This window comes from Pezoporus flaviventris, unplaced genomic scaffold, assembly GCF_033815535.1.
Source record: "Pezoporus flaviventris isolate CSIRO_AGI_PZ_B2104156 unplaced genomic scaffold, CSIRO_AGI_Pfla_v1 ptg000023l, whole genome shotgun sequence".
NCBI lineage: Eukaryota > Metazoa > Chordata > Aves > Psittaciformes > Psittacidae > Pezoporus > Pezoporus flaviventris.
The window spans coordinates 2,664,237-2,691,576 of record NW_026892571.1 but is presented as its reverse complement, the minus strand read 5'-3'; the positions used below and the strand labels follow the sequence as shown (position 1 = coordinate 2,691,576).

Sequence of the window (27,340 nt, the reverse complement as noted above, 5' to 3'; positions counted from 1 at the left end):
AATATCTGGCATCTCAGATGTGGCTGGATGTACTAGATTGTGTGAATAACTGAATTGATCCCAATAGATTCCAGACAAATTCCAGACATATTCCAGACAAATCACATAATGGAAAACATCCATATGCAATAATATGGCTCAGAAACGTAGGGGGTCCAGCAAAATGAAGATCTCTTCCAGTCATTCTGGGGGATAATGCTATATGCAGGTTAGTACCTTGTGACACCATTGGAAATTGTCTGGTTCAGTGTATGTTTTACACACTGTGGTGGTGTGGCATTTGTGATGTTAAATGTGAGTTTTCATCCTTTGGCATTGCGTAGAACTGGAATGAATTCCTTCTTTGAGATTCAGAAAGAGTGAATTATCTCCTTATTTCTCTCCCTAAATTCTGTTGTTTAATCGTTATCCCGTTGTTTAACCTCAAGATTAGAGGTATCCTTAATTCTGAAAAGCAAGCCACTTTGGGAATCTCCATGGAGAATCTAACTCCAGGTTCCCACTTAGAGGCCAAAACTTGATACATGAAAACTCAGGTCTAAATTTTTAAAGCATTAGGACAGAATAAAAAGCCTAAAATAACTTTTGGTTCTTTGCCTACCAAATGTTGTGGGCAGTGTTCAGCGAGCAAGAGCAAGCTTCGTTAATGATGCAGAAAGAATCCTGCTACAGTGCAATGCAGGTGATGTACATTTTGGGATCTAACATGGCCTCTGAGTGCATTTGCTACTGAAAATCTTCATTGAATTTTCTTCATTGGAAACTGAAACAGTTTGGAAGACTTTTTATTATTTTCGAAGATGAACCTCAAATATTCTGCATCAAACATCAACAACATTCCTCACTGAAGTGTTTTCTTGGAGGAACAGCCTATGTCTGTTCCACTCAGCCAGTTTTAGGTTCGGTGTTCTCCTGAGATTTCCAGTTGGCGCTGACTTCTTTTTAATAACTGGAAAGTGAGAAGAGGAAAACAAAATGCAAGCCCCATCTTCTTCTGATGCAAGCTGTTAGGTATAAAATGAGTAATCTCTTACGATAAAAACAGTACAGTGTTTTTTATGAGCAGTAAAAAAGAAGATTCCATTCTGACTTACCTGGCAAAATTCAGCAAATTGCACCATAGCATTTAACCATTCCAATATATATTTTCTCCCTGTGCAGGCTGTAGAAGTTTCCTCTGTGGATAAAGGCCAGGCTTCCTTCATCCTTTCTTCACTGGAAGCACTTTCCTTTTCTCAAGTACCTTTGTGAAATTCTTGACAGCATTTTTGCTTTAAGCATTCCAGGCCCTGCAAAAGCTGCTCTCACATTAAGGATGAGACTATTTCCTGTGTTCCTTTATCTGTTACTTTGTGAATACTCTGAACTGAGAGACCAAAGTATCCCCCATGTGAAACTGTGAACTGACATGTGAAACAAGAGAAAAACTATTGAACTCATTGGTTGCAAAGTGGTGGTGGTCTAGGTTGTCTTTTCAGAACTGCAGCTTTACTTACAGATAACTAAGTCAAATACGATCACTGCATCCAATCTCTCTTTTACTGATTAAGGAGAAATAGTGTAAGTTGGACCCTGGTTTTAAAAGTCTAATGTGTCATGAAATAAATAGCTCTCATGACAGCACAGAATGGAAAAAAAAAAGAAAGATGATTATTAAACTATGTGTAAAAGTCATCTTTATTGCTCTATTGTTGTTTTGGCTTCCTTCTGAGACATGCGGAAGGCTACAGAAAAGCCCAAGCATGTTTCTTGGCAGCTCTTCATAAGCAGTGAGCCCTGTGAGAGGTGTATGTGAAAGCCCCATAAAATTCATGATTTTGCTGACAAAATAAGACCAGGAAAATGCTGCATGACACAAAAAAAATATGTTTTGCTGTGTTCTTTTAAAAGCAACGACCAGTGCTGGTGAAGGGGATGAGGGAGGTAGGCTCAGAGAGGCAAAAGAGCTTTAGTAATGTCTGGGGGGGTTTCTCTCTCCTGTTTCTTTTTCTGGGAGATCCACACATAGTATTCCACCTGCCAGCACAGCTTGGTTCTCACCTGAGAGTTGCGTGTTTGTGGCAGATCATACTGCTTCCTTCATGTGTCTAATGCTTCCTTCTCCTAAAGAAGCACTAATGACCAGCACACCGCCACCAGCTTTAAGAAGCTTGAAATGCAGTGCTCGCAGAGCTGAGGATGTGCCTATCCTCACAAAGGTACCCTCTTCATGTCATACCTCAGTTCTACATACCAGACAACGTCAGTGACCTAATATGTCCAGCTATTAAGAAGAGTAAAATCTGACAGCATAAACTGCTTTTCTCTTGTGAATCTGACCTAGTCTTAACCTGTTTTTTGGTGGGGCGCATTGCATGTTATAATCTATTTTCTTGGGCTTTGATGAATCATAGAATAGTTAGGGTTGGAAAGGACCTTAAGATCATCCAGTTCCAACCCCTGCCATGAGCAGGGACACCTCACAATAGACCGTGTCACCCAAGGCTCTGTCCAACCTGGCCTTGAGCAAGAGAGTAAGAGTGCCTTGATGAAACAGAAAACATTACTTGGGATAAAAAAAAAATGCTTAACTGATTAGAAAAGAGATAGTCATTTTGCTGACTTTGATATAGCCATTTCAGAAACCCTTTTGTACCCAAGTTGGAGGTCTGATGTGAGAATATGTAGGAGAGAGGAAAATGGGGAGGCTGGGTTGTTTTCTACCTTTGGGAAGGCTTTACACTGAAGTTTTCTGGGTTTTTTAGGGTGATCAGATATTTTCCACAGAGAGAGTCAGTGCTGCTAGAAGTTGGCCTAAGATTAATGTCCAGATTGGTTTTAGGTTCACATAGCTATCCAATGAGGAATTTGGACTGGGCCTTTAATTGCTGCACAGAGAAGCAGCCCTGTGTCACTCCAAAAAAAAGAGGATCAGATTTTTCCTCAGATACTGACATTAAAGTGGCCAATGATTATTGCACTTCCAGGTCTGAGGGTAGATTTTTTTGGCCCAGATATTCTCTGAGTGACTAAAGTAGGAGAAAGTCTGTGCATAGCTGGTGCCTTGGGTTTTGCTTTGCAGAAAAAGTTTGCAGAAAGTGTTTTATTACCCTGGCATGCTTTCTGCAGCATGTAGCGAATGTTGGGGGAGCCTGAAATCATCTATCAAGAAGAATTTTCTTCCTGAGATGAGGCTGCTCTAGTTGCAAGGCATTCCCAAGTGAGCTCCCTAATGAGTGATAGATGGGAAAAATAACAGGAAGGATCCTTACATGTTCCAAGTTTTGCATGAAAAATGATAAATTTTTTGGATGCTGTGTTTGGTACCTAGCCTAGAATTCTCCTACATTTTGATAGTGGTGCCTTCAGAATGACACAGTGAGTCATAATATTTGACATTTGGGGAGACTTTTACTGGATCTCTAAGCACTTGTCAAGGCTTTTGAGGGGAATACTTTAAGAAGAATTATGGTTTCCTTTGAGAGTTTATGAAACTGTTCTTTTTTTCTTTTTTCTAAAGCCTGTTCCCTTTTTTTTGAAACAACCAAAGTAAAAAAGCAAAGGAAACTTCAAAAGTATGCATTGACCATTTTTAGTGATGTTTTAAGGCATCTGTCCACACTCATTAAATGGTCTTCCAAAAATATTTCCAGCTTTAGATCACTGAGTCCTTTTAATGTCACCAATCGGTTGCTTTTTTGTGTGTTTATTTTCACGTGGGGTTCATAGCACACAGGGGACATGAGGAATACCAGGATGATGAACTGGCAGTCGTCCAGCAAGTACTGACCTGCTCATGTTCATGCCCAAAGGCCGAGGAAGTCACTTTGTTAGCATTCAGGAGGGTTGGTGGACGGTGGGTTTGGGGATTGCTTGCTAAATAGACCTGTCTCCAGTTCTGCCACCTCAAAAGTGTGCTAATAGCTGTCCCCAGTGACAGCTGTGTTCGTGTTTGTAAGACTTGAACATCTTTAGTTGCTTTTGTGGAGTAGCAAAGAACAGTGGCAAACATCAAGTCCAGTGAATGAGGTTGCCTTGGTTCCCATAGATCTGCAGCATTCAGTTTCCTTGGCATGTTGGCATGTCCCCTCCTGAGCTGGATACATTCATTACATTTGCCCAAGACTTCAGGGCTGTAAAAATACTTGGTAGTATTTAATAGTGGTGGCTTCCAGGGATTCCTTTGCTCCAGACGGAATATAACTGATACTATGAACAATAAACTGTCCACTGCAGATTGCCATGCCAGACCTTTCTGGTATTGCCAAACTCAGCCAGGAAAAAGTCATGAGGGTATGCCCGGCACATGAATACAGAGTTTATGCTGGTAGTACCCTCTCTCACGCTTCCAGGACTTGTATTCTTGCTGCACTTTCTCACTAATGCTTCACAACTCTCCAAACCAGATACGTTAGAGACAGCAACTAAAAAATAGAGTAATTTCTGCAAATACACATTATACTTCCATTCTAATATTAAGAGCCTAATAAAGAGATGTGTGGCTCATACTGAAGGGAGGCCAGAGATGTGGGGGAAATAACCAGAAGGAGTGAGCTGGGGGTGTTAAAAACTTAAACCATACCTGTCACCACCAGAGCCAGCCTCGAAACTGTGCTCTCCATCATCCCTGCCAGATCACTGCTAGAAGATGAATGGTTCTGATTTGCAATTTCCATCTGAATTGCAATCTTTGGGGTTTGCTGGACTTGTGTATTCAGGTGTTTCTGTGTAGCCAGTACATTCAGAAAGACAAGGACTTTTGAAAATGGAGTTTCTCCCAAGGCAGGTGGAGCTGCAGCTTCATGAAAACCCTGTTTAAACCCTGCCAGCCCTCCAGCACCTCCCACATTACCCTTTTCCCCACACTAGCTGCATGATGTGTTGCTCATGTGACGGTATGTGTCATGTACAGGCACAAAATACACCTAACCCTGAAACCCTGCAGATGTGGTTTTGTGATAGCTGCACAAGGGACTTTGGACTGTAGCTTGTAGGGGTTTCCGTGTTGAGAGCACCTGGCTTTTGCTTTGCCTGCAAGGCTTTGGCAGGTACGGGGAAGGTTTCTTGGGAAGGCAAAGATTCCTGTGGTCTTTGGCTGCATCTCAAATCCTGGGGTACTGAAGTGTGACCTAATAATTTAGGATGGTATTTAAATAAACTATCTGGGTTTGAACCTTCTAGAACTATTAATTATTAAATGTATACAAATCCGGGGGGGTGCATAGCATGTAACACACCATACCTTGAAACAGCTGAGCTGAGCTCACATGTGATGGATTCTTGTCTGAACAGACATCATCCCCTGTGAGCACAATAGGGCTAGTACTTGTCTTACAAATACTGAATGTTCCCTAATTGCATGCAGTCCTAAAGCTGGTTCCTATTATTGAGAGTCGCAGAGGTTTTGGGGGAAGGCTTGTGGGTTGTTGTTCTTTTCCAGAATGATGTCCAACCAGCTTCTTTGGCAGAGCAGTAACTATGGCTAAAACATGTTTCAGTGTGAAAATGTTATGGTCTAATGTGCTGGGTTCAGCAGTAGCAGTCATTTTTCTCCTTCTTAGTAGCTGGTGCAGTGCTGTGCTTTTTGGATTTAGCCTGAGAACAACCCTGATAACGCACCAATGGTTTAATTGCTGCTCAGCAATGTTTACTCTGGCCAAGGACTTTTTGAGTCTCATGCTCTGGCAGGGAGGAGGTGCCCAGGAAGTCAGGAGGAAGCAGAGACAGGACACCTGACCCAAACTGACCGAAGAGGTATTCCATACCACAGCATGTCATGGCCAGTATATAAACTGGGGGCAGTTACCAACAGCCCCAGACCGGTACTGGCTGGGTATCAGTCAGCGGGTGGGGAGCGGTTGTATTCTCTTCCCTTGCTATGTCCCTTGTCATTATTATTATTGGTGGTAGCAGTAGTGGGTTTGTGTTGTACCTTAGTTACCAAACTGCTCTTACCACAACCCGTGGGGTTTAAATTTTTTGGATTCTCCTCCCCATCCTTCTGGGATCAGGGGGAGGAAGAAGTGGGGGAGTGAGTGAGCGGCTGCGTGGTTCTGAGTTACCGGCTGGGCTTAGACCGCGACATCTAACAAGCAACTTCACTGCTGTGTCACTTTCTTGGTTTGATAGAAGAGGTTCTGGGTCAGGAACTGTCCGTTTGATCCTTCCTCTGTCACCAAGCGGAATTTGTATGTCAGTACGTTTTGTACCAGCCTTTCAAATTCATGCGATAGAAACAGCTATAGGTCAAAGGAGCTCAATTTAATGAAGTCTCATGTGCCTTCATAAACAATAGCATTGCTTACTGCTGAACTACTGAGCTGCTTACATTTAGGGAGCTTTGCCATCCCTTTGCCATCATGTCTGGAGCTGCTTCAGGATTGTTCAAGCTGTGTTACAGCAGTGTTGCTTTTTCCTTCCTCAGGTGAGCTGTGTGATGAGGTGATTAACCACTGTGTTCCTGATCTGAATCCATGCCAACATGAGTCAAAATGCCTTCCCCTTGACAAAGGAACCAGGTAAGCGTGTGTCTCCATACATTGGGCACATCCATCCCCTGGCCTGACTATGGCTGAACTGGCAGTGAGTTTGAGATAAAAATCATCCAGATTGATGCAAACAGTGCAAGACTGTTTATACTTCAGACTGTGACACATTTTAATTCCAATGCAACCATACAGACTTTTATAGTTTTCTGTGGCTTACTTGAAAATAATGGAAGTACCACCAGCACAGAGAAAGTCCTCTGGAAGAGAGCATGGAAAAAGGAGGACTTCTGCAACAGTTACTGCAAAGTATCTTGTCCTGCATCAGAAATTAAAGACAGTTTCCTTCTGTTCCTTTGGGTGTCCATCAGTTCAGGCAGTGTAACAGGAGCCTTAACTGATGTAAACCAGCTCTCCTCAGCCCATACTGGCTCAGTGTGAAATTCCAATCCCCATTCTAACCACTGAGAAGTGAAAGAGAAACTTGTGGCCAGAGCAGAAAGCTGCAGGTCAGGACTCTTCTCTTGTGTCCCCTCTTCAGCTGTTGCCTTCAGGATGGGTGGAGGTGTTGGGGTGCACTGGCACAGGCCAGCCTTGGCCTCAGTGGGGCTCCTTTCCCCACACTTCCTGTCCTGGACAGCAGCAGCAAGCAGCTGAACTGAACACTCTTCCCCAGGAACCACATTCTTCCTTGGCCATAGAGAGGAGCCTCGCCCAGGTCATGCTTAATTTTGTGAAGTCTGCATTTGCATTTGCATTTCACAGGGGCAAAATAAATCCCCATGGTTTAAATGGTAGTAAAGCACCTGCAGATATGGGGGTTGGGGTGTTTTGAGAGGTGCATATAGCAGTGTTCATCACTTGTGTGGTGACAGAATTGCAGAACAATTTAGCAAATAGCCAATTGAAAAGTCAAACTTTGTGGAAAGCTTGTCAGGAAAAGACCTTTGAATCAAAGAAGTAAGAAAGGAAGACAATTCAAGAGAGTTCAGTGCAGTGTGAGCTACATTCTGTGCTTATTTTCATGACTCCAGTGCACTCATGGTGCTCATGGATTCCTCCTGGAAGACAGGGCTGTGGATTTGGCAAGGGACATCTCACCCAGCACGCTGGCTGTCCCAGGGGAGAGATGGTACTGCTCTTTGGTCTTCCTCGTAACGTGCAGTTGGGGTCAGAGGGTGTCCGGTGACGCCAGTGGCACTTCAGAATAAAGTGACACACAGAATCTGAAACTGGTTTGGTTTGAAGAGACCTTAAAGCTCCCCCAGTTCCAACCCCTGCCACGGGCAGGGACACCTTCCACTAGAGCCCCTGTGCCCAACCTGGCCTTGAACACTGCCAGGGATGAGGCAGCCACAGCTTCTCTGGGCACCCTGTGCCAGCGCCTCAGCACCCTCACAGGGAAGAACTTCTTCCTTATCTCCAACCTGAACTTCCCATGTTTCAGTTTGAACCCATTACCCCTTGTCCTATCAAGTACAGTCCCTAATGAAGAGTCCCTCTCTAGCATCCCTATAGGCCCCCTTCAGATACTGGAAGCTGCTCTGAGGTCTCCACGCAGCCTTCTCTTCTCCAGGCTGAACAGCCCCAACTTTCTCAGCCTGTCTTCATACGGGAGGTGCTCCAGTCCCTGATCATCCTCGTGGCCTCCTCTGGACTTGCTCCAAAAGCTCCATACCCTTCTTATGCTGAGGACACCAGAGCTGTACACAATGCTGCGCATGGGGTCTCATGAGAGCAGAGCAAAGGGGCAGGATCACCTCCTTCGACCTGCTGGTCACTCTCCTTTTGATGCAGCCCAAAGAACATTTCGTAAAGTTAAAAGGAAGTGAAGCAAAACTTCAGAGCTGCTGGCTCTCAGGAGGGCAGCTGGGTCTGTGCTGGACACTCATCTGCACGACTTGGGCCTTTCTTTGGGGGGAAAACACTCCAGACAGAAACATTTCCAGCTCTTGAGGAAGACGGAACTATTGAATCATTGGGATAGTTTCTGAAAAGATGCACAGGGGCTGGATAAGAAGGTGTGTTACCAGGCCATAAATAGTCCCTGATGTTCTTTCCAGCTTTCATTCCTAGTTAATCCATCATTCAGCTAATCCAGTAGCTACATCATGTTACCAGGCAAAGGCTTGTAACTCACATTACCTTGTGTTGCTGGATGTATGAAGGGATGGAGACATCTGTGGTCCTGAATGGTTTTACCCTTTCTGGAAACATTTACATACCTGTCACCCAAACAATCTGAATAAATAAGACATCATTATTTTTTGCTTGCTTGCTAGAAAAGTGTTCATAGTGGTGCCATTAAACCCTGAGGGGAGTTTAAATAACAACTTGTGAGTATTTTCTGCTACTGTTTCTTGCATTATTTTTCCCACTATTCATAGAATGCTACCCAAAAATCTGGAATTTCATTCCTTCTGTGCCATTTTGCTTTCCTGCATGCCAGACTTAGAGGTGAGGGAGCCTGCCAACCTTGAACATGGATTTGTCCAAGTGTTGCTTTTTCTTTCATACTTTATTTGCCTCAAACCATTCAGAAATGGGCTGCGATCCTGCAGCAGCTTCTGCAGTGATGTGTGGTGCCTGCTGGGTCTCACTGAAAACAGCCGCCTCTAGTCCTGTGTTGCTGCTGATGGCTAGAGCAGTTTGATCTCCTGACCTGTGGTATACCACACATCCAGCACGTAATGGTGTGGTGCAGTGCGACATGCAGAGTGAGTCAGGCTCATGAATCAGTCCTCCCCTCTGCTTCCAGGGACAGGGAATATTAATAGCAGGGTTCAGGCTTGTTCTTGAGCTGACCATCCCCCTGTCAGGTTTGTGCCCTGGGCAGGTAAATAGGACACACCAGTGAAGACCAGCATAGCAGCAAGGACACCAGCCAGTCTGCCTGTCGTGCCTTCAGCTCTAGTTGCTCTGCAACTTTGTGGAGGGAGGAAAAGATGACAAAGACAGGAAAAAATAGGAAGCCAAGTTATTTATTGATATGGGGAGGGAAATTCCATTCTGGCCCTGCAATAGAAGCCATGATTCACAGCTTTAATGCAACAGACGTTGAATGCATGCAGATGGAAACCCCCTCAGGTAGGCCAGCGTTTTAAATACCACTAGACATGGTTTCAGGCACTCCCTGGGAATGTTGCCATCACTACTAGGCTGTAGCAGAAAACAACATCTTCAGTGTACTGCTGTCAGGTTGTCACTGGAAGGAAATGAAATAACTGATCTAATGGTGTCAATTGCTGTCTTACCAGGATTTGACTATGAAAGTGTCTTTGTCACCTCTGTACTGCATCGTACTTTACTGATCTTCACTTCATCACTTGCTGCACTGTGTGGGATAGGGATGGAGCTAACATACCTTCCCAGGCCATAATGGGGAGGTCCATGGGTTTTCAGGAGGAAGAGGCTGTGTGATGCACTCCTGGGGCTGTGCTTCTCATCTGCTTTCCTCCAGGCATACACATAGATGTGACACACTAAATGCTCCAAAATGACTGGCCCAATAGGAATTCCATGTTTCTAAAGAGAAAGCCAAGCTTGGAAGCAAACTGGACTATTTCAGTGTGTGTTTGCGCAGAACACTTTGCTTTTGAAGCTAAAATTGCAGGTGGCTTTCCTCACTTTCAGCCTCCACATCTTTATTGTGCTGTTACTAGAGAAGAAGAGCAGCTTTCTGTATGCCAGACAAGAAAACAAAGCAAAAATGAACAAAAAATAGCATTTAACACAATGAAATTACTTCAAAAAAAAAAACCTTCAGGAAAGGAGCATGTTTTTCCATTCACTGGAGTGATGTTGGAGCATGGTATAAATATACTTTATTATTCTAAAGCTTGGAATTATTACCTGACAGCTTAAAATGCTGATTTAATGCAGCCCTGCAGAGAAAAGTGGTGGTTCTGTCATTACTGAGATAGCCAATACACATCATAAAATTGATGCATGGCAGCTCTGAATAAGGAACTGCACATCGTTCGTTATTACATCACTTTATATTAGGACTGCAGGGATCAATAAAAAGCAACAGGATTAATGCTGCCAATTCCCCCCTCAAAGTCTTTTGATTGACATTATTTGCTTGCAGGTGTGACTAAAACATTGCCAAAAAATATCACTAGTGTCTTATGGCTTGGGGGAAGAACACGTTTTGCTTTTTTTGCTCTCTTTTGTCATCTCCGTTATGTTAATCACAGTATTCCCTGAGCCACCAAGGGGTAAAAGAGCAACTCAGACATGCAGGGCTGGACCATCCAGCACCCCATGGCTGCGGAGGGTCACGATGGGGGCCTCTCCTCTGGGGAGAATGGAAAAAGAAAGTATGTGCATCTACATAACATTATCCATCCTACAGCCTGCAGGTTTGCAGGCTTTGCCCTGTTTCCTCCTTCTTTAGCCAGCCACAAGCCATGTTTTGATATGGAGGCTGAAGGTCACATTCCTCCCATCACTTGAACTTAGGGGTTGCTGAAGGCCTGCTGCTGTGGCAGCCCTGCACTGGTCATTAGCACACCGAGGACCTGCTGCCTTGCCCCGATGAGCTGGGGAGCTGCCAGGACCCAAAGCACACTGTCAGTCAGAACCAAATCAGCGCAGTGACTGCTGTCTGCAATGTACAGACATTGTTCCTCATCACCTCCCATGTGTCCTGTTCCTCTGAAAAGCATTTCCATAAGGAAAGGTCCCTAAGGAACCTCCTCCTGCACTTACCCAACCAGGCTTCTGGCAAGGAGGAGGAGGAGGCCAGCAGAATGGGTTGGTGGAGCAGTAGTTTCTCTCCTGATGCCACCTCCCTCAGCTTTATAATGTTGTTTCCTTTCCAGCTCTCAGTGGCAAGCTTGCTGGGTCTAAACAAGGGGCTCCAGCAAGAGCGCAGGCCTCTTTTTTATTGCTGGAGTTAACTGTAGCCCTTCCCTTGTTTAGGTCGAAGCGATGTGCCTTTTGTTTTCCAGATGTGCAGTAACATCCAGCTGGAAGGAGTAAAACGTGTTTCGTGGACTAAAGTGTGTTCATGACTAAATGTTGTCTTCACTATACATTCAGAAAGAGGCTGTTCAGCAATCCCGCAAGATCTGTTCCAAGTCAGACTTGGGGATGTATTTTCTATTGTCAGGGTATAAACTTCTGCAAGGCTTATAATAGAAATGTTGATGCAGCCTTCGTACAACAAACTGGAGAATTGGATAAAATAAAATACAAAGCCAATGTCTGCAGGTTTGGGAACATCCCATTGTGTGATTCCTGTGAATGGCATTACCCCATAGCAGCAGGTAAAGGACAGGCTTCAGAGACAACTTGCCATAGTTGCAGCAACATTTGCTGTTTATTTAAAGGTGGGACTTGATGACCCTAAAAGTCTTTTGAAAACCCAGTTGATTCTATGATTCTGTGCCTTGCAAATGAATGGCAGACCAGTGGTGATCTCAAAACTGATGGTTTTTCCTAAAATCTGCTGAGGTTGATGGCTTGCTTGCAAATTGTTTCTACTTGGAAGGTGAAACCTTACTGTGCTCTGTGTAGCTGCACAGGGTCAACCTCAGACACTCGGCACTGTGCAAACACTGGCGGAATCACAGTCTGAGACATCAGGGCAATTGCCCGGGCAGAATAGTGAGGCTGTAAGGTTAGGGAAGATATTGTCATCTTTAGCATAATAGGGGAGCACTGTATGATCACCCTTCTCAGCAGAGTTGGCTGAAGATAAGCAGTAGGATGATATTGCTTTGCTGGGCTTGGATTTAAGCAGATTGCAGAACCTCAGCTGCAGACATGCAGGAGTGATTCGAGCATTGCTGATGGCAGGAATTGTGCTTGATGTTTCCAGGAATAATTGCTAACACCTTTGTGTTTCGGATCAGACCGGTGCTGGACCTGCGTGTGCTGATGATGTGGATGGTGAAACAAGCTATTAACAGCCATGCTCTGGTCTTGCAGATGCGAGTGCTTGCCGGGCTACAGCGGAAAACACTGCGAAATAGATGATGATGACTGTGTGGGCCATAAGTGTCACCATGGAGCTGTCTGCGTAGATGCAGTCAATGGCTACACCTGCATCTGTCCTCAGGGCTTCAGGTACGTGAGTCAGCTCCTCCCAGACTGTCCTGTGTACTGATAGGGCACGTAAACTGTTTTCATCTCCAGTGCTGATCAGCCTGTATATGTAGCATCAGTCCTACATGAACGGATGGCTCAGTGCTTCAGATCTTGAAGTAGGTCTCAGGTAGTTCGTGGAGTGCAGGGGGTTGATGATTCTTGCTTTGCAAAGAGAAATTTGCCTTTCGTGCAGTGCTGTGTTAGTGTGCCTGCCTGCCCCAGCAGTCCTGGTAAAACACTAGGTAGTACCCTCACAGAAATGATATGGAGATAAACTGTGCATGCATGAGAGTGAGCAAAGGATAATAAAATGAGATATGTGAACCTGGCTGCAAGAAAACAGAAGGCTGGAGATTCTGTGCCACTATCTCTGTACCTGGTGGTGGATGGGCTCAGCACGATTTTGGCAGTAAATTGCCTCTGATTCTGGCAGCTGCCAATATATCTGACTCCTGGAAATCTCTGTCTGTCAAAGATAAGTGTGCTGCTCCAAATGGATTCACTAATCATTGCCTGAGGCTGGATACTGGCTTCCTTCCAGCTAAACCTTTTCTGTGTTTGAAATACACACGTGAGACAAAGAAGGAGTACCTGAAAAGATCAGTCTCAACAAAGAAGAAATCGCAGGAACGCTTATGAATCATTTTCTCTGCTTCGTATCTACAACTGTTTTCATTCCTCCTGCTTTCATCCTTGCTGGTTTTGGGTTTTTTTCTCTCTCAACACACATTTTTATTGCAAAGCAGACAGCCTTCCCTGAATAGGCATTGATGTACAACATGATGTCAGCCCGTGGTTTCACAGAATCAGACTTGTTATTTACAGGCTATCAGATACCTCTGTGTTGCAAATTCATGCCCTTTTCTCCATGTTTCATTCTCTGCTTCAGTCCCTTTAGTGGCCTCAGGGGTCTTGCAGATTGGTGACTGGGAAGGATTACAAGTGGCTATCCCACAGTGGAATTGTAAATGCTCATTGTTATCTAATTGTTAGAGTTGAAAAACTGGATTGCAAAGCTGTATCCGGAGTCCACATATGGTAGTGACTAGGAGACTTCTGCTGCGAGTCCCCTGATTCCTGATGCCTGTCAGTACCAGGCAGTGATGAGTGTGATGGGCAGTGTTTGTCAGAGACATTCTGAGTGTGACACAGTTGAGCAGAGCAGCAGGGGGAGGTGGGAATCTGATCTGCCTCCCTTCCTGTGTAAGAAGCAGCTCTGCTGGCAATTAGTGCCCTGGGTTGGCTGATCTCACACCAAGGACCCAGCCTGCTCCCTCACTCAGGTGAGGGGCCTTCGTTCCACTAAAGCCCTCTAAGAGAAAACATCTTCCCACACAATGCTCCAAAATCAACCACTAGCCTAGACAGCACTTCATAGCACAAGGTAGGCTTGGTCAAGCAAACTAATCCTGCTGCCTGTCAACAACAGAGCCAGGATTAACTTGAGGTCTCCTGCTTGCTTTCTTAGTTTGCATTAGTCCATGTTACCTCCTTGAGTTTCCTGTGCAAGTTGCAAGAGAGAAAGAGTGGTTTAGAAGAAAAACATCACAGTGAGCACTATCAGACTTCCCCTGCCAAGGCAGAGAGCAAGCTGAAGGCCCCTGTGTTCTCCATGCAGAATAGTCCTTGATCTTGTTTGATTTCAGGATTAAAATTCTGCTAACAAAATACGTTCTGTTCATTATTCTTTCCATGACTCCAGCCTTTTGTAGTTTAAAGCCTGATGCTCTGAAGGGGGTTCTGATTATTTTTTTTCCCCTCTTAAGATTGCAGTTGCAAAGATGGTGATTGGCAGAGTTCAGCCTTCTGATGTTCAGGGTTATAGACTCAAGAGTTCAGGAAGCGAGCCTCAGGCGCTGGGCTGTGTGGCGAGGCGATAACTTAGCAAGTATTTGAAGGCTGCAAGTGTTGATGAGAGGGAGTGAACACAAGGGGTGGTCTGACAAAGGTAACAGGGAGACCTGAGATGAGGATTTATAAAGTTTCTTGGCTAAGCATCAGGAGTCATTTCCCAGCAATGAGTTTGCAGTGAGCTCCCAGCTATCTGTACTTCTGCTGTTGTAATATATGCATAGAGCTAAAGCAGTGTTGTGGTTGTCACTGTGCTGTATGTCAAAGCCACTTGAAGTCACACATTAGAAGGATGTTAAAACTTGCATCCTCGCACAGTTGAACAAATGGCATGCTGGTATTTCTCAACCATGTTGGGCCTCATGTGCACAATGACACGTCTGGTGACAGCCCCAAAAAGCAATAGTACCAACACGCACACGCCTGTTTTCCCATCTTAGCGTCTCCTGTTCTTGTGTAGTGTGCTCCACACAGCACCTTTCCTTACCACTCAGCAACACTCTTTCTTCCTGAAAAGTAAACCCCATAGGATGAGACCTGGCTTATCAAACCTTCCCTCTAGCAACCAGGCTCACAGCAATGTTGTCCTGGTTGATGTTGCTTTGGTAGGAAGCACACATTAGGGCTCCTGAGCCTGTTGGAAAGCATTGTTCCTCCATTGGGTACATGCTTCAGGGTTCTCCACGGGGATAGTTTGCTGCAGGAAACTCTGCAGTGATTACTGAAATAAATGAGATTGTACCAGGCAGAATGAGCTTGGCCAAGCTCGCTGCAAGGCGGGCTGTGCTGCACATTCCACTGCTGGGGGAATAAATAGTATTAATGATGTCTAAAAATATACTTTCAAAATATTTTAAAATGAAAGAAGAAAAGGCCTTGGCAAATGCTGTTGCTAATGTAGCTCCTAGATGCCAGCAGCAGGACAGCTGCACTTGTAAAGCCACCCACTGGAGGATCCCACAGCAAGGAAGGGTTGTGCAGGAGCATACTGGGAGCTCAGGGAGTCATTCAGAGCAGCTCCAAGCACAGACACACTGGCTTCGTGCAACATTTGCTTTCTGTTAGTGGAGGCTGTTGCGGGTTGCATGGGTTTTTTATTATTCTTATTTTTAACTTCCATAAAATTAGAATTACACACAGTGACTTTCCTCCTGCATTCTACTTGTTGCTCACAGACAAAACAAAGGGATTGGCATTAGGTACAACAAAGCTCGTGGGCTGGGTCAGCTCTGCTCCTTTCTGCTGGTCACACCTGACAGCAGCCAGGGCTGAGAGGTCAGACCTCATTTGATCCCACTGCTGGTGCTCCTGACATGTTTGCCAGCCAAAAAGCGTGCGCTGGAGAGAGATCACACACTTAATGGAAGCAGGCTTTGAACAGGGAAGTGTTCCAGATGGACAGTGCACTTCAGTGCCTGCCTGCCGGTAGGGACGTGGCTCTGATGTGTCCTCACCTCAGTTCATTGGGCCTGACTGCTGTGCCAAGAGGCAGCTACTACAGTAACTACCTTAAATTGGCAAGAATTGCTTTCTGTGCATCAATCTTCCCATGAGGCTGTTGCTATTTTCTCAATATTCCCTTGTTTTCTTGGCAAAGGGAATCCAAAGGATCTGTTGCTGAGTGGTGCTATGTGCACCAAGGTGCTGTGCTAACCCTCCAGGAACAGAGTGGCCTGGGGGGGGGGGTGAAGGGATTGCCAAGAAGCTGCAGCAAAGGGGCTGGCTCAGGAAGGGGAAGTCTCTTAGTCTATGACTAGTTCATAGTTTAGGTGTGCTCACAAAGAAATGTTCCCAAGAACAAAAACAACCATTTCCCACTGTGGTGGTCTGACCCTGGAGGGACACCACGTGCCCACCAAAGCTACTCCATCACTCTCCTCCTCAGCTAGGCAGAGGAAAGACAATAGGATGAAAGGCTCGTGGGTCACACTAAGGACAGAGAGAGATCCCTCACCAGTTACCAGCACAGGCAAAACAGACCCAGCTTTCATTTATCACCAACCAAATCAGGGTAGGATAATGAGAAATAACAATTAAACCTTAAAACACCCCCCCTTCTTCTCCGGCTCAACTTCACTCCCAGTTTCTCCACCTCCTGCCCCCCAGCAGCACAGAGGATGGGGAATGGAGGTTTTGGTCACACGTTCTCTCTGCCGCTCCTTCCTCCTCAGGGGAGGACATTCCACACTCTTTCCCTGCTCCAATGTGGGGGCCCTCCCACAGGAGACGGTCCTGCATGGACTTTTCCATGCTGAGTCTTTCCCATGGGCTGCATTTCTTCATAGGCTGCTCCAGTGTGATCCCCCTGTGGGGTCACAGTTCCTGCAGCAAACATGCTCCAGCTCAGGCACCTCTCTTCACAGGACCACAGGTCCTGCCAGGAGCCTGCTCCAGCATGGGCTGCCCCCAGGGTCACAGCCTTCTTTGGGTATCCCCCTGCTCCAGGTGGGGTCCTCCATGGGCTGCAGGTGGACATCTGCTCCAAATGGACCTCCATGGGCTGCAGGTGGGCATCTGCTCCACATGGACCTCCATGGGCTGCAGGTGGGCATCTGCTCCACATGGACCTCCATGGGCTGCAGGTGGGCATTTGCTCCACATGGACCTCCATGCTGCAGGTGGGCATTTGCTCCACATGGACCTCCATGGGCTGCAGGTGGGCATCTGCTCCACATGGACCTCCATGCTGCAGGTGGGCATTTGCTCCACATGGACCTCCATGGGCTGCAGGTGGGCATCTGCTCCACATGGACCTCCATGCTGCAGGTGGGCATTTGCTCCACATGGACCTCCATGCTGCAGGTGGGCATCTGCCCCACATGGACCTCCATGGGCTGCAGGTGGGCATCTGCCCCACATGGACCTCTATGGGCTGCAGGGCACAGCTGCCTCAGCATGGTCTGCACCATGGGCTCCAGGGGAACCTCTGTTCCAGCACCTGGAGCACCTCCTGCCTTCTACTGCACTGACCTGTGTGTCTGCAGGGCTGTTCCTCTCACATGTCCTCCTCACTCCTCTCTGGCTGCAATTGCTCCTTCCCCCTTAAACTTGTTATCCCAGAGGCACTACCACTGGCACTGGTGGCTCAGCCTTAGCCAGCAGCAGGTCCAGCTTGGTGCTGGTGGCATTGGCTGTGTCAGACATGGGGGAGCTTCTAGCAGAAGCTTCATGGAAGCCACCCCTGTAGCCCCCCCCAACAAGACCTTGCTGCACAAGCCCAATGCACCCATGTGCAGTTACTCCCCTGCCTGCCATGCTCCCATTCCCACTGCTGCCCACTGCACTCAACCCTGCGCATCTCGTCTACATACTCCTTGGAGCAGAGTAAATGGGGTTTGTTGGCTGCCAGCAGCATTGCCTGCCAGATCACGCTGTGGAGGCACACTTGTCTCAATGACTAGATTAGCTTGTCCCTGTGCAAGATTGTGCTCTTCTGGTAGAGGATGTTTACCCCCTCCCTGAACTGTTAGCTAATGCTATTAGCAGCCCATGACTGTGCCCACTGACAGCCCCCAGTGGCACTTGGCAGAGAAGGAAGATCAGGGGTCTCTGTCAACCACATCTCCCTACCCTGAGAGCAGCGAGGTAGCAATGGGATGGCCATGGGGAGCCTGGCTGGGAAGCTTCATTCCATCCATGTGGTGAATAAAGGAAGTTTAGGGCAATGCAGTAAGAAAAGTGCTGAAATGCGCTTCCTGAGAAGTACCAAGAGGTGGTTCTGGCTGAGAAGGAAACATCCGTGTGTCTGTGTATGTGACCCCCAGTGATGCCAGGGCTGGAGCAGGACAGCCCCAAGGCCCACATACAGATTAGGGCAGTTAGGAAGCTGGTTGGGGTATTCCATGCTGTGCCAGCCCCTTTGCTGCAGTCCTGGGGAAAAGAGAGCTTTCCTCACCTTCTCCCAGGTGCCAATCCCAAATATTTGCATCTTTCAAGGTATTCTTCAAGTAGTAATGTAAAGCTCCAGGTCTCTTCTCTCAGAGCAGGGCAGCTCCGTTGCTTTTGATGCAGTTCAGGATTTAGCCTATCCCTATTTGTTGCGTATTCCTCTCTCTTTTGTGTTTCCCAGAGGCTGACCAGAGAGTGTGTGCTGGGAGAACAGGGACAGGGAGAGGTTTCGGCTCTCATTCCACAGAGTGCTGAAGATAGAGCCATGGTGCTCTGTGCAAAATTCCACATGGGAAAATGGGAAAAGGAAAGCAGTCATCTCCATTTCCTTCTGTTTCACAGGCAGCACGTCCTGGTCTCTGTGGCTGAGCAAGATTGCTCGAGTATGTTGCAGCTTTTTACTTGCTGTTCTTGCACATCTTGAATCGGTAATAGATACTGTAGGGGAATGGCTTGGGTTTCTATTCTAATTGTATCCAGGAAGGTTGCCTAGAAATTCCCTGAGCTTCCAAGTATCACCTGCTTGAGTGGAGAGGAGTGAGGGCTGGGGCATCTTTTGCTTTGTTTTTATGAGAGTGCTGTGATTCCACAAAGTGCTCCCTGAATGGCAGGAAATTCCCAGTGAGATCTCACTGTTCCAGGGTGGGGCTGGGGGTTATTCACTGCACAAACACAGCTCTGCCAGAGTCCTCTCCTGGACGTCTCTCAGCGGTGGTGCTGTTGTCAGCGCTGTGTAACACAGTCACAGAATCAAACAGGTTTGGAAAGGGCTTTAAGTTCATCCAGTCCAACCCTTACCCCAGCCCTGCCAAGGCCACCACTAACCCATGGCGCTGAGGCCTCGTCTCCACGCTGTGTGAACACTTGCAGGGACGGTGACTGCAGCCCTGCCCTGGGCAGCCTGTTCCAATGCCTGAGCACCCTCTGGGGCAGGAATTGTTCCTCAGCTCCATCTAAACCTGCCCTGGTGCAGCTTGAGGCCGTTTCCTCTTGTCCCATCCCTTGTTCCTTGGGAGCAGAGCCCAGCCCCTCCTGGCTCCATCCTCCTGTCAGGCAGTTGTAGGCAGCCATCTGGTCCCCCCTGAGCCTTCTCTTCTCCACACTGAACCTGCACCAGCTCCATTGCCCTTCTCTGGCCCCACTCCAGCACCTCAATGTCTCTCTTGTAGTGAGTGACCCAGAGCTGAACAAGGATTCAAGCCTGAGCCCCAGCCCTCACTGCAGCTGTCCACACAGGTGCCCCCAGCACAGCCTGGCACTCGCTTCCTGCTCACCACCTAGCAAGTTTTCACCCTTGTAGTGGCCACACATTTTCAAGCAGTCACAGAACTCCTCCATGCGAAGCACTGATGTTCTCTCCTCAGTGCAGAAAGGGTTTGTTGGGTTTGAACAGTGGCTGTAATGAGAAGTTTGGGGTATAAAGGCACAGCACACTGTGTGCAGCAGCCAGAGAGCCTGGCTGGGTCCCTTTGCAGTCCCACAGGCCCAGTGGGTGACCTGGGCAGAGGGTTTTATCCTGACATGTGGCACACTGTGACCGATGACTGCAGCTTTGTGCACATGGTCCCTTTTCCCTGCTCCGGCCCCGCTGGGGTGGATGTTTCAGCACAGCCCGTCACAGGTGAGGGTGCAGCCGCCCTGAGCCGGGAGCCTGGGGACCAGGAATGCTGCTCCTGGGTGATGTGGCCCAAGCCCCAGGGCTCACAGGCACCGATGGGGGGGTTTGCTCAGCCTCTCACATCGTTACGGCTGAACCACAGCACTTCCTCCAGATTATTCAGACCTGGCATTTGTTTCTCAGCTACCACTGATGCTGGGAGAGCTTCCTTTCCTTTGCATTGTTCTGATCCAGGACACTGACAACCACAAACTCAGCTAAAATAAAGTGAATGATTCTGTTGCTGTTAGAAACCAGTTCAGGGACACTGCCCAGCAAATAGTGTGATATTGGTGCATTGCTTCTGAAGCCTGTTAGCAGTTGTCCATTTGTCGATACACTCTGATATACAGTAAACCAAGCGAGGAGACTGTAGAAAGTACTAACAGTAGAGGATTTTCCTCCTGCTTGCCACTTACAACAGCAGAGATAGACTTAAATCAAAAAGCCTAGGATGGAGATATTGCAGGTTTGGGCTTAAATTGCTCCCAGTTTTTACTGGGGACTTGTATGGAATGCAGCAATTGTAGACAGACTGCTGTCCCTTGCAGGGCTAAATAGCTAGTGCGTAGTGCAGCATGAGCTGCTTTCAGTGTTTGAACTGGCTTGTTCAGACCCAGCATAGAGGTCTCTGTACAGCATTGTGCTGTAAGGCTTTCACACAGCAAAGCAGGCACATGGCAGCTGACTCTCACGTCGCTGTCCCACAGTGGTGGCATCCTGTCAGCATCTGAAAATGTCTCCTTCCTTAAAACAAGCTGAGACTGAGCCCACTTTGTCCTTCTGCAGTGGACTCTTCTGTGAGACTCCTCCGCCGATGGTCCTGCTGCAGACGAGCCCGTGTGACAACTATGAGTGCCAGAACGGGGCGCAGTGCATCGTCGTGCACCACGAGCCCGTCTGCCGCTGCCTCGCTGGCTTCGCAGGCCAGAAGTGCGAGAAGCTCATCACCGTCAACTTCGTGGGGAAGGATTCCTACGTGGAGCTGCCCTCGGCCAAAATCCGCCCTCAGGCAAACATCTCCCTCCAGGTGAGCAGCAGTCGCCAGCTCAGTGCTCCCCTAAGTAACAGTACATGTGCTCTTATGGGTGTTTTTGTTCTGAAGGAATGGGATCCGTTGGCCAAGATGCTGACAAAGTTAGAGATCAGCTTGTCAGCCAGTGGCCTGCTCTGACGTTATTGAAAGCTGAAGAAACAGTGAGGCACCACTGTACTTTTGTGGACCTGCCTCCAGAATCTCACCACTCCCATACTCCCAGACTGGCGATTTAATAGAGATGGTTTGGGAAACCTCCCTGGCTTCTTACTGATTGACAGCATTGAGGCTCATCCTGTAGGAATTAGTTCTTAATACTAGGACCTTTACTAAGAGCTGCTCTTTTCTCTTTTTTTAAATGGCCTTTCCAGACAATATTTTGCTTACTCTCGCACAGTGCACGTTCAGTAGATGAAAGGTGGAGGATTTTGTTACAGTCCTGTAGTTACACCTAAATTGGGTTTGAGGTCTAAGATTCAGACGGCAATGGAAAATCGCTATCCAAGTGCCATGCTACCACTGGCTTCTTTATGACTGTGGATCAAAGGTGTTTTGGACACTTACTCAAATAAGATATTTAAGTGATTTTGAAGTTATTTGTACTCACAGTCTAGTAAACATTAAACTAATCTTCCCCTCCTAAATCCCAAAGTACATGAGGGGATAATTTCTAGCTTTATCTGTTTTCTCCTAAAGAGGCTTGTAGAGTACCTGTATGACATGATAATCTCCCTTAGACCACTGATAGCTAATCTGTATCTATGTTAGATGCCCTCTGCAAATGAAGCCTAACATTTCAAAAGACAAGAGAAGAAAAATCACACCTGCATATTTATGTCATTGCATTTATTTTCTCAGTTTGAAAAGATTGTATTCCACAGTTGGAAATCATATTCTAGACTTATTTGGTGGAGTTTGGTTGTAATTAAAATAGCAACATCAAGACATGGGAAAGAGGAACAAATTTCCTCCTTAGGAATAGATTTTTAAAGGGTGGTTCCTGCAAAGGTTATTCTAAGGGAAAAAAAAATCCATAATTAATATTTATCTTTAATAGCTTGAGTATACTGTTCAAATGAAAATGAAGCTGATTCATGTATAATTGAAACTCCAGGTTTTCTTCCTTTTAAATCCCTTTTATGTAAGACCACAAAAGAGATTCTATAAATATGAGCACTCTAAAATATGGCTCCCTGAAGGCTCCACATACTACAGGTCAACTTTAAAGCTGAAAATATGGGCATTGTTTTCTTAAGTGTACAAAACATCTTACATCAGCCAGAGCTTGAAGAACAAAAGTGATTTTTACACATGCAGATGATGTTCTCAATTCTTTTTTCCCCAGCTTAGTATTGCATCCAGTCATTAATCACAAGTGAATTAAAATTAGAATACAACATTGATTATTAAGAAAAGATAGAGGACATCTTACTTAAAAGGGCTCAAGTGTGGGGGATAAAGGCTACTGTGTTCTTCCTGACTCTCTAAATATCCCATTTGAAATCGGCATGGCTTGCAAATAACTTGGGTTGAGTGAATAACTCACGGCTATGGTGGATATGGGGTCAGGTCCTTCTTCCCTTCTTTGTGAACATACATGTGATACGTGATACATTAGATATCTGTGAACAGATCGGTGCCTGCTGAAATCTGCTTCCTTGTCACTGTGACACACTCCTGCTGCCAGAGTTGATTTTCTAAACCTCCACTTCAAGCTGGGGTAGTAGCTGGGAAATAAACTTTTTTGTCACCAAAAATACAGCAACAGTCTATTAAGAGGGATCAAATAAATTGCAGCTTTCATCTCCTGACAGCTAGTTCTCATTTGAAGCAAGGGAGCCATCCCATAGTGGGAGGCCGACCTGGTTGTGTCCAAGTGCACTCAATGTCACCAAGACCTTCCTGTGTCTCATGGAGCTTGCTCTCATTCTTGCTTTTATATATGGTTTATTAATCATATTTACCTTGCCTTACTAAGCAACCTTACCTGGCTATTAATGTTTCACAGGTAGCAACGGACAAGGACAATGGCATCTTATTATACAAAGGAGACAACGATCCTTTGGCTCTGGAGTTGTACCAAGGACACGTGAGGCTCATCTACGACACACTGAATTCTCCACCTACCACAGTATACAGGTAAATAGCTGAGCTTTACCAAGACAGTGACTTTCCAACAAAGATGAAGAGGTAGGATTCTTAGAAGAACCTTTTATTTTAACTCAAGGTCTCTCTTTTATTGTACATTATTAGATAAGAAAATCAGAATAAAGATTTAGCTAGAGGCTGCATGGTGAAAATTGACATTTACTGGCAATACAGGGATACCGTGTCCTGCTGTGATTGCAGAAAATTGTTGTGCTTTCTCACCTACTGTAAAGATTTAGTTTTGGGTGAATGTTGTCTTTGAAATAGCTCCAGATAATCAGTTTCTTTGATGTTGATATTTAGCATTTATTTACCGTACCAAGACAGAACAGTGACTGTACAAGTGCAGGATTACACTACGTTAAGTAGAAGAAGGGCTGAATCCCTCTACAGGGTGAATATTTTTGGAAGAACTCTTACCCCTCTCAGTAGTAACTACCAAACTGCGAAAAAAAGCGCAAGTTACAAAGGTAAATCGTGGGACAGTTTCACCTTCAGACACTTGACTTTTGGAGATGTCAAACCCAGAGGTTTTATTCATTAGTCACAAGAAAGAATAGCAAATGTAAAAGTGAAACCTATGCACAGAGGTATTTCGCTAGGAAGGGAGAGGTGCTACACATTCTCCACTGCTCCTTTAGCAGCCCTTTCCCTGGTATAACTCCAGGTTTAACTCCACTCTGATTTAAGCCCTGTGGCTCAAATTTGTGCAGTGTAAATATGTAGCTGTGACCAGTTTCATGTTCTGTGCAGCTTCATGGCATTGTGTATGCAGAAAAGCTGATTTCCCAGCCCAACTGGCTCTTGAAGGAAAAGCATCCAATTAGAGCAAGTGAAAGGATGTCTCCAGGTATCACTGGCCAGGATGGCCTGGTGCTTCTTCTAGAATGTTTTCTCAGCACTTGGTAAAACTTACAGAATTGCAGAACAGTTTGGGTTGGAAAGGACCTTAAAGCTCACCCAGTTCCAACCCCTGTCACAGGCAGGGACCCCTTCCACTAGAGCAGCTTGCTCCAAGCCCCTGTGTCCAAGCTGGCCTTGAACACTGCCAGGAATGGGGCAGCCGCAGCTTCTCTGGGCACCCTGTGCCAGCGCCTCGGCACCCTCACAGGGAAGAGCTTCTGCCTTAGATCTAACCTGAGCTTCCCCTGTTTCAGTTTGAACCCATCACCCCTTGTCTTTCCATAGTCTTCTTGAAGGGGAATGGTGACTTGTTTAAGAAAATGAAAAAATTCTTTCTGTCTAAAATGGGATAATACCGATGTGGACATGTCACCAGGAAGAGCAAAGGCTTGTCCACTGGAGGAATGAAGAAAGTAGTTTGACAGTGATTTTCACCAGCTGGATAGGTGTGAAAAATTTCTCTGTGTGTGGTTATAATCCTGATTGATTTCATGTTAGAGCAAGGCTGAAGTTGTTAAACAGTTTTATGCCACTAAATAGAACATAGGGAAAAGCTCATTATGTGTGGGCAGCGCAGGGGGTGGCAGAGCAGTGTGAATGCTTGCTCTCCATTGTCAAGGTCAGAGCCCTATGGTGACGAGAGCTGTTGCCATCGTCACAACACTTCATGGATCTGCTGCCTTCTGGCAAAGTTGCCAGAGCTGGTGAGCAGCAGTGTCCTCATTGTTCCTGCGCCCTTCATATTGATCAAGGAGGAGGTCTCCATTCAGACTGACACCTCATTACCATAAGATTAATTGCCTGTTCACTATATTTTGTATTGTGTGATCTGTTGAGATGGGAGAGAAGCTGCTTAATACAATGCCCTTTCTGAAATGTCACTCTAATCTTTTATTAGTTTAAGGAGTGGTGCAAAATGGGATTAGCATGGAGCTTGATGGGGAAAGATTAGGCTGATTGAGAAAAACTGCAGCTAAGAATGTCAGAAAGGGCTTCTAAATAGATTAAAAGACTTGTTTTCCTTAAGGGCTGAGGAAGGGGGAAGGAACCTGCTCCTCTGCTTACCATCATGGGATTTAAGGGCAGAAGATGTGAGTGGATCCAGTTTGACCTCCCTGTAGAGCCTGTTTGACTTTTAACTAAGGCATAAAGTCTGTTTGGCTAAGACACGACTTCCAGCTTGGCGTCGAGTTTCTACAGGAAAACACCAAATAATGGAAAATCCCCCATTTCCTTTAGTAGCTTGGCCAGTGGTCAGTCATTTCATTATTCAGGCATTGGCCATCTAAGTTCTGTTGCTAATACCTTCTGGATGGTTTAGAGGCTTTCTCCAGGGAAATGAAAGTGCTTTTGTATCTGGTACTGGCTCCCATGAGTTAAGCTGTACTTTTAATTGCATTGCCTCCTAACTTGCATTTAGATGAAACAAACAGCTGAGTCAGTGCGATGCGTTTTACCTAAGCCCTAAGAATTTGGGGAACTCTTCAACTTCTGCCATTTTTCATTTTCATCAATAATAAGGTTGCCAGGAGAACCGGTAACATTCAGATCATAGCCTCCCCACTGGTAAAAGAGTCCCCTGCTCTGTTGCCTACTCCTTGCCGTCTTGTTTAGATGCTTGATTTAAATCTCAACCTCATCAAAAGAGGACTGTTTGAGAAGCTCTGTTGAAAGACTATTAGGTTAATTCTGAGGGGTGGATCAGGTGCTGCTATCCTCCAAAAGGGTCCACTTCTCAGAAGAGATGAGCAGTGCTTTGGCTCTTGTTTTTCCTCAGAAAAGTCTGCCAAAAGAGGAGGAGGCCTTAAAACACTGCCTGGAGGGATCTGTGCCAGCTGCAGCTGCAGGGAGTCAGTGACTGACCTGGGCTTGTGCTGTAACTGAGATGTTTTGCTGGCATTTCAGGTACTCCCATGATGGGATGTGGAAAGTCATTGGCAAGCCACATTAGCTTCATCAGAGTCCTCATGATTAGATTTATTAATAGTACTTAGGAACAGTAAAATTAGTGAAGTACTTGGCTAATGCAGGTAATATTCTGTAGAGATAAGGTAAAACCTGTTGTGAGACAGGGTGGGAAGCCAGCTGAGTGTATGGTGAACCTGGTGGTAGTTCTCAGTCTACAGCAGAAGGGTGCTGGACACATGAAGTACACAGTGTGACACTGCAGAGCTGACCCAAGCCCCTCAGCATACAGCCAGGGGAAGGTCTGTACCAGAGATGTGAGGTGTGTGCTCTGAATTTATTCTGCAGTGTATTCCATGGGTGGCCTCATGTTGGAAAAGGAGGCTGAGGGCAGGGATGTGGCATAACAGCAGGTTGCAGGTGGGCTGGGAAAGAGCAATGCATTTCATGTACTCTGTGAAGGCAGGTTTCCTAGGGCTATTGGAGTGGGACTATTGCTGTTGCTCCTTTGAGCAGATTTAAGTAGAACTGCAGTACATAGTCTAGAAAAGACCAAGATTAACTTGCTATACATTCAGATTTGCTTTACATGTATGCATTCCTGTGGTATGTTTGGATAGAAAGGTTAGAGTTGACCTTGGGCTTTTCTTTCATTCTAGTCAGATAAAGGTCAGCAAATGTCCAATGGAAAAGACTACCTAAAATGTATTGTCATTTCTCATCAAGTTAGAAAGAAATACTAGTGCATGAATATGCAAGGATTGAACTCACTGACTGCTCTGTTGTTGGAACTCCTCACTGGTCACCTGCAGAGTAATGGGTTCCTGGATATCACAGTAGGCATTTTACAGGAGATCTATTTGTGAAGTAGGATTCCTATTTGCTGTTTCTTTCAGTTTAATTACTCTATAGAGGCACAAATAAGAACCGAAAACTTGCTTGAGTGCTTTACTGACCTCCTGGTTTCTGCACTGGTGAGAATCACTCTTCCATGCTGTGACAGCACTTAGTACTGAGCCAACAGTGAGTTCTTGAAATAAAGTAAATCTTTCACAGTGACACCTTATCGCAAAGATACCAACTGATGAGGAATGTGCTGCTCTTAGTTACCACCACACACCAATTGTTTAATGTTTAAATTAACAAAGAGTGGGTAATTCAGCATTCAGCCATTGATACTGGTATCTGTTGAACTGTATTCAACTTCCTACTTTCAGTCTTTTTTCCTGCATCTGTTCCTTGAACCAGAGATAAGATCTTGCTTGTAAATTATCTTTTTAAATAGGTTTTATGCTACCATACAGTCATATTGATTTGGCTGCTATATTAATCCTCCCTAATAGAAATGGAACATAGAAATTTGACACAAACTACTGATGTAATTCCCTCCAG

The 27,340-nt window shown here is 45.9% G+C and overlaps 1 protein-coding gene across 4 annotated transcripts in view; it reads left to right on the top strand.

Moving 5' to 3' along the window:
- SLIT3 (slit guidance ligand 3) overlaps positions 1-27,340 on the top strand; it is a 518,888-nt gene that overhangs the window by 469,742 nt on the left and 21,806 nt on the right. For all 4 annotated transcript variants that reach the window (XM_061456398.1, XM_061456397.1, XM_061456396.1 and 1 more), the window contains 4 exons: positions 6,404-6,497; positions 12,402-12,539; positions 20,746-20,986; positions 23,001-23,131. In XM_061456398.1, the coding sequence (XP_061312382.1) occupies positions 6,404-6,497; positions 12,402-12,539; positions 20,746-20,986; positions 23,001-23,131 (604 nt within the window). The remainder of the gene's footprint in view (positions 1-6,403; positions 6,498-12,401; positions 12,540-20,745; positions 20,987-23,000; positions 23,132-27,340) is intronic.